This window comes from Tupaia chinensis, unplaced genomic scaffold, assembly GCF_000334495.1.
Source record: "Tupaia chinensis unplaced genomic scaffold, TupChi_1.0 Scaffold147003_1, whole genome shotgun sequence".
NCBI classification, from domain to species: Eukaryota; Metazoa; Chordata; class Mammalia; order Scandentia; family Tupaiidae; genus Tupaia; species Tupaia belangeri.
In genome coordinates this window covers 1,836,057-1,846,417 of record NW_006206856.1, presented here as the reverse complement: position 1 = coordinate 1,846,417, position 10,361 = coordinate 1,836,057, and the positions used below count along the sequence as shown (strand labels likewise).

General features: G+C 50.2%; 1 protein-coding gene across 4 annotated transcripts in view; it reads left to right on the top strand.

Annotated features, from left to right (window-relative positions):
• LOC102472730 (IQ domain-containing protein F5) overlaps positions 1–4,109 on the top strand; it is a 26,972-nt gene extending 22,863 nt beyond the window's left edge. For 3 of the 4 annotated variants that reach the window (XM_006169351.2, XM_006169348.1, XM_006169349.1), the window contains one exon: positions 3,673–4,109. In XM_006169351.2, coding sequence (XP_006169413.1) covers positions 3,673–4,101 — 429 coding nt within the window. In that variant the 3' untranslated portion in view covers positions 4,102–4,109. Of the gene's footprint in view, positions 1–558; positions 601–2,402; positions 2,508–3,666 lie in introns of those variants that run through there. The other variant, XM_006169350.1, reaches the window with a different exon arrangement.
• The last annotated feature ends 6,252 nt before the right edge of the window (positions 4,110–10,361 follow it).

Here is a 10,361-nt window from a genome sequence, read left to right as displayed (position 1 = left end):
GAGGAGAAGGGATTATGGCATGACTATCCTCCTAGGGGGTGATTTCTCACTTGGTCTCTGTCTCTCTCTTTGTCTCTGGCAAGCGCACACACACTATAGTGAAAATTTCTCTAAAAAAAAAAAAAAGACTCGGGAACCAGCAGTTAACGTAATGGCTATGTCGCTGGATTCCCACGTAGTCGACTGCAGTTCGCGTCCCAGACCCAGTGGCTTAAAACCCACGCCGGGTGTGTGTGCGTGCATGCCCAAGATCCTAAGAGGAGAATGGAGGAGAAGGGATTGCGGTGGGACCATCCCCCCTGGGGGGTGATTTCTCTCTTTCTGTCTCTATGTCTGTCTGTCTGGTGAGCGCACGTGCCCTGTAGTGAAAACCTCTCCAAAAGAAAAAAAAAAAAGACTCTGTCGGCACACTCCTGGGGGACAGGGAATCGTCCCGGGGTAAAGGGGAGCACTCGCTCACTTCCAGGACCTGGGCGAAGGACAGGAAGTGGGGCTGTGGGGGCTTTGCACAGAGGCTGGTCCTTACCCACGCTCCCCACGTTCTGATTGCAGAAAGCCGAACCAGAGAATGACGAGAAAGAGAAAATATTGAAGGGAAAGGTAGGTGGGGTCAGTACGTGGACAGAAACAGCAATTGCTGACCTGACCGTGGGTCCCTCACAGTGGGTGGCCGGTCTCTGGTCTGACAGCTGCTGGCTCCGGTTTCCCTAAATTGCTACAGTATTCCGATAGTCTGGACCTATAGTAACATTATGCTACTGACTGCCGACTGATCAGAGATCGTGGCCCGAGGCTGTCCCTTACGGACAGCCAGGCTCTGTTCCTGCCTCCTGACCCAGGCAGGGAGCAGCTGGTTCGCATTCCTGAAGACTCTGGCCACCTCCTCCTAAGGGAATTACCTCTGAGATCTCCTCTGCCAGTCTGCCCTCGGGCCGGCTGGGGCTCGCACACTGGGTTTCTATCTGGCAGACACCCCCATAGGCGCCTGGCTGGCTCTCCTGGGAGCTGTGAGGCACAGACAAAGCTCAGGGGTGGCTTTGGGGAGGGCCCAGCACGAGGTCTGGGATGCTGACGGGCAGGTGAAGCTGCGTTGGGGAATGGCAGGGATCCTGGCCTCAGGGAACCTCAGCACTGCCCCTCCTCCCTCCTTAGCACCTGTGCTCCCCCACACTCGCAGGGTGCTGTCACCTCCTCCCTATGCACGGCATCCTCCCGGTGCGCTGGGAGCTCTTGCCTCTCTCCTCTGTCCTAAGGCAGCCGCCCCCTCCAGTGATTGGATCTTAGGCTGCTGCTTCCCCAGCTGTCTGTGGGAAGGAGCTACTCTTTAAACAAAAATATTTATTTACTTATTTTTATTTGTTGTTATTATTATTTTTTTAATTTGATGAGAACGGGGGAGGGGGGAGAAAGTGCAAGAGCAAGATGCCAGGCTAGGACTCGAACCGCAGTCGGCCACGTGGAGTCCAGCACCTTAACCACTGCACCACCTGCCGGCCCCAAGAACTACCTTTTTAAAAGTCTAATTCATCATAGACCAATTCCTTTGTAAAAATGAATCATGAAGGGACCATCAGGTGGCATGAAAGTTAAAGTGGCTGGACTCCCAGGGAGCAGACTGTGGTTTGAGTCTCAGTCCTGGCAGCATGAAAATCACACCCAGTGTGTGTGCCTGCATGTCCAAGCTCCCAAGAGGAGATGGAGAAGGAACTGAGGGTGATTTCTCACTCCCTGTCCCATTTCCCTTCATCTCTTTCTGGTGAGTGCACACACCCATTGACAAACAACTACAAAAAAAGAAAAAATTCTGAAGTTGTCCGTGACCCCAGGGCAATAACTAAGGGAAGACCAGGGCCTCGTGCTGACCTAGGCCTCGGCATCCACCGTACAGCTCCAGGTGGGTTTTCAGTGGCCAGGAGCAGGCCCTGATGTAGCCCTGCCTCAGCAATGGCCACCCCTGACCTGCCAATGCCCTGTGACTGAGATCCTCAGGGCAGAGAAAGACAGAAGAGCAGTCAATGACATTTGGGCCTTGGACGGGGGCCTCCATGGCTTTCCGGCCTCTGTGTGTTCTGCTTGTCCAGGAGGCTGGCGGGGAGACATTGGGAGCTTCCCCAGTGGCTCTCTCTGTGAGAGGCCAGACACAGGGGATTCAGCCACAGTAAGGGAGTTCACCTTGTTTCCCAATTCCACTGTCCTCATCAAAGATGATCATTATTAAATTTTTATTGTTTATCTTCCTAACCCCCCTAGATTTATAATCCCTTTATAACACATGCCTAGAGACACAGATAAAGACCACATTGTTGTTAAATGTTTCACTTGGAGAGAGGAGGTTGGTGTGTGGTTGGCAACAAGTTGTACAACCACCGCCCACACATCTTCCTTTTAAACTGTGATTACAGAAGAAGGGCCTGGAGAAGAAAACTGTCAGATTTCTAGATGAGATCATTATGAGTGAAAAGAAAGAGGAAAAGAAAAAGGCGGAAGAATCTTCATTGATACCCAGGGTAAGTTTAATCGCAAGCACTCGAGGCTGGGGATGACCCTGACCCACAGCATGTCTGACCCATGTCACCCAGCAGTCTTCACGGGCTTCTCTCTGTCCCGTGGCACAAGGTGATCATGGAATTTATTGAGCAAACCAAGACACATTCATGAGTGAAAGGTGGTGCTATTCATAATTAACTCAAGAATCGCCATCATGAACCAAGTATGTCCCAGGCAGACCACGACAGGTGGCTCCCTGCCCAGAGCTGGAATGAACAGGTTGACGCATCCTTGGCTAGCTCGTCCCATGAGCTTATGGGCCTGAAGACTGAGGCAGGGAGTCTGGGTTGTAGGGAACAGAAACCTCCAAGTGGGGGTACCACACCATTTAAGTTGAGGAGTGAGAGGTGAGGACTGTTTGAGGAATGCATGGCCAGGTAACGTGAAACCAGGTCAAGAATTGAGTGTGAGTGTGAGTGTGTGTGACTGTGTGTGTGTGAGTGAGTGTGTGTGTGTGTGCGTGTGTGTGAGTGTGAGTATATGAGTGTATGTGAGAGTGTGAGTGTGAGTGTGAGTGTATGAGTGTGTGTGTGTGTGACTGTGAGTGTGTGAGTGAGTGTGTGTGACTGTGAGTGCATGTGTGTGTGTGCACATGTGTGCATACATGTCTGTGTTAACGGAAGTTCAAGGTGTGAGAATCAAAAGAAGTGAAGGTGAGAAGTGGATGAGGAAGACCCAAGCGGGGTGGGGCAGGGCACGTGGCAGAGGGACGAGCAGGCTGTAGGTGTGAGCTGGAGTTGGGGGTGACAGAGCGAAGGCTGCCACTCCTCTACAGGCGGGAGGGGTCTGAAGGGAAGGTCACAGACCTCAGGAGGTCAGGCCAGGGTGAAGCATGGTAACCTTTGACCCACTGATCAGGCGCCCTTGCTCTGACTGGCCTTGCAGGTCCAGGAAGATCCGGGTGAGGGAGGTAGGCGGGAGGCCATGGAGACTGAGGTCCAGCGGGTGCCCACGTCCACTAAGCAGGGAGTGGCAGAGGCAGAGACCTCCGCAGTGCTCCTGAGCTGCAGAGGGGGGGCGAAGTGGACAGGCAGTGGACAGAGTCCTGCACATGCCGGCTGAAGTCCCTGGGGATGTTTCTCAGGGGTCCCTGCTTTTCCTTGCTCTTCCTTCCCCCAAATGCAGCCGCCCACCGACTCGGAACAGGCTGCCACCCGGATCCAGGCCTGGTGGCGGGGCACGCTGGTGCGCCGGGCCCTGCTGCACGCGGCCCTCAGAGCGTGGATCATCCAGTGCTGGTGGAGGCAGGTCCTGGTGAGGCTGCTGGAGCGGAGGCGGCAGGCGGCGCTGGACTGCTACGTGAGACAGAAATGGGCCGCCATCAGGCTGCAGTCCTGGTTCCGCATGTGGCGCCTCCGCCAGCGGTACTGCCGTCTGCTCCATGCCGCCCGCATCATCCAGGGCTACTGGCGCTGGCATAACTGCCACACCCGGGGCTTTTTCCAGGGCAACTACCAGCTCACAGCATGTCAGCTAAGACTCCAGCTAGACATCTTTTTGGGATCGCAGGTTTGTCGCGTCACCGACTGCATCCCCTTCCCAATAAAGAACTGACCAGGTCTGCTCCAGCTGTGTGTCCGCCTCTCCGTTAGAACAGCTCTTACCTCATGGCGTCTATTCTCTGCCCGCCCCCTGCTCGCACTAGAAGCAGAGCCCAGGAGAGCCGGGTTCTGGCATCAGCGGGTCCCCAGGACCTAGAACAGCCTGAGCCAAGTGCTCCTCTCTGTCCCCAACACAGACCTAGACCACGCACATGGGGTGATGCAGATGCCCACACAGAGCTGCCAACCAGCCGGACTGCTGGTGTTTAATAACCTTCGTTTTCTTGAGTCCTTCCCGTGTCTCCTCTTGTGACCGTCACACAAAGGGATGTGTGTGTGTGCGTGTGCACGTGTGTGTGTAGAATTGAAGTGAAATTCACTAGAAGAACCCTTTCACTAAGATGAACAAGCTGGTGGCATTTAGTACCCTCACAATGCAAAGCAACCACCAACCGTATGGAATTCCAAACATTTTTTAAGAATTGTTTGTATTGAGAACCAGCAGTTAGCATAATGGCTATGTCACTGGACTCCCACGTAGTCGACCGCAGTTCGTGTCCTGGACCTGGTGACTTAAAACTCACACCGGGCACGTGTGCGTGCGTGCCCAAGATCCCAAGAGGAGAATGGAGGAGAAGGGATTGCGGCGTGGCCATCCCACCTGGGGGGTGATTTCTCGCTTTCTGTCTCTATGTCTCTCTCTGTCTGTCTGGTGAGCGCACGCGCCCTATAGCAAAAAAAAAAAAAAAAAAAAAACCCCCCCAAAAAAAAAAAAAAAAGAATTGTTTGTATTTATCATCATTTTTCAATTTGATATAGGCACTACAATTTTATCATCCTAAAAGAAAACCCCATATCCATCATCAACCATCCACCATGATCTCTTCCTGCAGCCTCTGGCGAAACCCATTTGTGTCCCTCTTCCTAGATGGAGTGTATTTAATATAAAAGAAATCATGCTATATTTTACATCTGACTTCTCTCACTGAACATGTTTTCTAGGTTTGTCCACATTGTAGTATGCCTCAATACTCTATTGATTTTTAAAGAATTATTATTTATTATTATTTTAAACTTGTTAATAGGGCTTGTGTGCTTACCAGAGGGGGCAGTGAGAAAGCAAACCGACAGGTCCAGGACTCGAACCACCATCAGCCAAGTGGGAGACTAGTGCCTTAAATACCACAACACCTGCTGGCCCACTCTAGAGACATTTTAAAGAAGGAAATCCCACCTTGTCCCATGTTTAAAGTGTAAATGTTTTTTAAGGGGTAAAATCATTTACTGGTTGTTTATTTTTGTTACAACCAGAAAATAGTGGGATATTAAATTATAGATAATTAAATTATATAACCTGACTATCTTCAGTATCAGGTTAACATGCCATAGGTGTGTGTGGGGGGGGTGAATAGTTTTTTTAAATCCTAAATACAAAGCATACTAAATGGCAATTTAGAGTTACAGTTGTGTATTTAATATGTCTTGAATATTTTATTATCTGGAGAGATTTTTGCCATAGGGTGCTTGTCAGAAAGACAGAAAGTGAGAAATTACTCCCCTGCCGGGATGGTCACATCGCGATCCCTTCTCCTCCATTCTCCTGTGTGGGTACACACACACGTACCTCACGTGATTTTCAAACCACCAGGTCCAGGACTCTAAGGGAGTTCAGCCCCTTAACTACTGTGCCACCACCTGCTGGCCCCTATCTTGAACAGTTTTAATTACTTCTAATTTCATATGATTTTTTTGTTTTTTTTTTAGGTTGTTGTTTTTGTTTTTTAGAGGCCATGTGAGCTCACCTGAGACAGAGAGAGACAGAGAGAGGGAAAGTGAGAAATCCCCCCCAAGGAGGAATGGCCACGCCACAATCCCCCTTCATTCCTGGAATCGGGGCATGCACACACACGCTCAGTGTGATTCCCAAGCTGCCACGTGTGAGACTTGAACCACAGCTGACCACGTGGGAGTCTAGCCCTTCAAACACGACACCACCTGCTGGCCTCCTCACGTTTTCTAGTTGAATCAGTTCCTAAAGAAAACCACTTCTGGATCGCTGCTCTTCCTGTCAGGCTCTGTAAGGCCTTGGTGGAGGTAGGCCAGCGCTCCTCATCTCATTAGTGTGCTGCGTGAGCTTGGGGACCTCAGTATGTGGTGTGACAGTAAGTGGTGCTACGTGGCATCGTTCCACATTTGAAGATTCTGGCACTTGCCATCCTGTTAGGGAAAACTTGCCTACAAATCTGAGCTGGAATATCACTGGACTGTTTTAAAAAGAATACGAGGGGGGCTGGCAGGTGGCATGGTGGTTAAGGCGCTGGACTCCCTCATGGCCAATTGCAGTTTGAGTCCCAGATCTGGTGGCTTGATGTCTTATTTTCCTTCTCTCCCTTTCTCTGTCTCTCTCTAATGACTATACCGAGTTTAAAATAATAATAATAATTAATTGATTAAATAAATAATTCTAAAAGAAAAGAAGAGAATCACAATGTTGAGCCAGCAGGTGGCGTGGTAGTTGAGGTGCTGGACTCCCACATGGCCAGCCATGGTTCAAGCCCTGGACCCAGTGGCCTGAAAATCACACTGGGCACATGTGTGTGCCCCAAATCCTAAGGAGAACAGAGGAGAAGGGGATTGTAGCATGGCCATCCCCCGGGTGAGTAGGTTGGTTTCTCACTTTCCCTCTCTCTGTCTCTCCAGCAAGCACACATGTCCTATGTGGCTTTTTAGATTTGGGGTATGTACATTAAGAATTATGTACTAAGTGGCCAGCAGGCGGTATGGTGGTAAGGTGCTGGACTCCCACATGGTCAACTACAGTTTGAATCCTGAACCTGGCAGCTTGGCAATCCCAACAAATAAATACATAAATAAATGTTTAAGAAAATTGTGTACTAATTGAAATGTCTGTGTACTGATCCTTGACACAACCAATAAATCTCAAATACAAAAGGAAGAAAGCTAGAGGGATCAGCAGATGGCGTAATGGTTATCCTCTGGACTCCCACATAGTCAACCACGTTTAGAGTCCCAGACCTGGTGGCTTGAAACTCACGCCAGGTGCATGTGCATGCCTGCTCAAAATCCCAGGAGGAGAAGGGATTGGGGTGTGGCCATCTCCCTGGGGGGTGATTTCTCACTTTTATCTCTCTGATGAGCACATATGCCCTATAGCAAAAATCTCTCTAAAAAAGAGAAAAGAAAATCAGAAAGACTGTGATCTCTTAGGATATATAAGCAGAAAATTCTAAAACTTGAGTAGAAATTATCACAAAATTAATAACATTACCCAGAGTTCAGTTAAATGAATTTATAAACTATTAAGTCCAATCAAATACCCAACATACTGAATGGGCAAAAGAACCCATCTCTGGGTGTATCATCCTAAACTGTTGGACCATCAGGGATAAAGAAAAGATTTAAAAGTTTTTGAGAAGAAAAATATAGCTCACGTGCCAGAGAGTAAGGAATCACAATGGTGTAAAACTTCTAGAAGAGATTGGAACAAAATCATCAAAATTTGAAGAAAAAAAATTTGATCAAGAATTAGATATTCCCTGGGAACCAGCAGTTAGCGTAACGGCTATGTCGCTGGACTCCCACGTAAACCACAGTTTGCGTCCCGGACCCGGTGGCTTAAAATGTCAGGCGCGTGTGTGTGTGTGCCCAAGATCCCGAGAGGAGAATGGAGGAGAAGGGATTGCAGCGTGACCATCCCCCCTGGGGGGTGATTTCTCGCTTTCTGTCTCTCTGTCCCTGTCTGGCGAGCGCATGTGCCCTATAGTGAAAAAAACCTCTCCAGAAAAAAAAAAAAATTAGATACTCCCCTCAAAAGTATATCAATCAGATTTGAGGGTGGAATACGCCATTTTCGGACATGAAAGGCCACAATTTATACCCATGGACCCTTTCATAGGAAACTACCAGAGGGCATGCCCTGTCCTACCTGAGAAAGAGGGAGAGTCCCACGGTCAGGGCCATGCTCCTATCCCTTGGTGAATATCTCCACGTAAACGGTAAACCAGAGTCGCGGGACTGTGACATATACTTTGATTTCGTCCATGGGTCCCAGTTCATAAGTATCTGGTTCCTGAAGCAACTTCAGAACAGCTCCAGAGAAACAAAGGTGAGAGACGGTCCCTCCTTTCACCTGCCCAGAGGTCGGTCTTGGAAACTGTGCTCTTCCCCTTCCTGACCTTCATTCTAGAAGGGTCCTGCCTATACCCAGGGGGAGAGGAATGTCATGTGGAGAGGCTAAGAATTAGAACAGACGGTCCTCACCTGGTTTCGCCACCCAGTCCATGCATATCTGATGCCTGTGGTGTGAAGTCGCCATAAAAGCTCAGAAGGACAGGGCTCCCTGAGCTTCCGGCAACTGGACACCCTGAGGCTCCTGGAGGGTGCTGTGTCCAGGGAGCGCTTGGAAGCTCTGCACCTCTTCCCACATGCCTTGTCCTAGTCACCTCTCCATCTGTATCCTTCAAAATACCCTTTCTAATAAATCAGTAAGCACCCATCAGTGTTTCCCTGAGTTCTGGGAGCCACTCCAGCAAAGTAATTGAAACTAAAGAGGGAAAGGGCTCATGGGAACCCCAGCTTGTAACCAGCTGGTCAGAAATTCTGGAGGCCCAGACTTTTGACTAGTGTTTAAGGTGTATCTAGGGCTGGCTCCATGGCTGGTGGTTAAGACAGCCAGATTCCACATGGCCAATCACACAGTTCGAGTCCCAGACCCGGAGGCTTGAGAAATACAGCACATGTATGAGTACATGCACAAAATCCCAAAAGGAGGGAGAGATGGAGGAGAAGTGGTGGCCGTTCCCCATGGAGGGTGCTTTCTCCTCTTCCTGCCTCTCTGTGTCTCTCTGGTGAGGGCACACACCCTCTGACAGAAAAAAAAAAAAAAAAAACAAAGTGTGTCTAAAGAGTGGACGATGGTGGGGTGAAGGGGTCTTGGAGACTGAGCCAACACCTGTGGGCTTTGACACGTGCACGTGCTGAAATACACGCCAAGTTTGACAGAGCAGCTATCTCCAGGTGGTAAGGGAGTAGGGTACAGAAATTGGTGAGGTAGCTCCATCCTGGCCCCCACTTGGCCCCTTCCACTCACCACCACACCCACTCCCCTCATTATAAGAGGATTATTCAGAGACCAGCAGTTGGTGTAATGACTATGTCACTGGATTCCCATGCTCGACCATGGTTTCAGCCCGGGACCTGTTTAACTCACGCCAGGTGCGTGTGTGTGCGTGCCCAAGATCCTGAGAGGAGAAGGGAGAAGGGATTGTGGTGTGGCCATCCCCCCGGGGGGTGATTTCTCGCTTTCTGTCTCTCTGTCTCTCTTTGTCTTTCTGGCGAGCGCACGCGCCCTATAGCAAAAACCTCTCCAAAAATAAAATAAAATAAAACAAGAGTATTATTCAGCCCACTGAAGAAAGGGACCACAGCTGAGAAGAGGTCCCAGGGAGCCAGCCTGAGGCAGCTCAGGGGACACGGCACGAGCTGTCCTCCACAGAGGCTGATGACAAGATGGGCTGTGGGACGGCCAGACCAGAAGTCACCCTTAGGCAGACTCACAGGTGTGGTGGTACCCCCAGGGCTCTAGTCCATCCCTGGGCAAAGGGCTATGACAGGGTACCTCCTCGATCCTGTATCTCCGAGCCCTGGTCCTGGTCACAGCTGCCTTTGTGACATCATGTCTCTTTCCTCCTCCACCACACCTCCCAGCCCTACCAGGACCAGGGGAGCAGCCATCTGAAGAGGATGAACATCTGAACCACTGCCCTCGTACCATGGGCAATAGATGTTGTGTAAGACTGTCAAGGGCCCAGAAGGTGGCATAGTAGTTAAGGTGCCGGACTCCCACATGGCCGACCATGGTTCGAGTCCTGGACCCAGAGGCTTGAAACACACCAGACACATGCATGTCTGTGTGTCTAAAGTCCCAAGAGGAAAAAAGAGGAGAAGGGATTATGGCATGACTATCCTCCTAGGGGGTGATTTCTCACTTGGTCTCTGTCTCTCTCTTTGTCTCTGGCAAGCGCACACACACTATAGTGAAAATTTCTCTAAAAAAAAAAAAAAGACTCGGGAACCAGCAGTTAACGTAATGGCTATGTCGCTGGATTCCCACGTAGTCGACTGCAGTTCGCGTCCCAGACCCAGTGGCTTAAAACCCACGCCGGGTGTGTGTGCGTGCATGCCCAAGATCCTAAGAGGAGAATGGAGGAGAAGGGATTGCGGTGGGACCATCCCCCCTGGGGGGTGATTTCT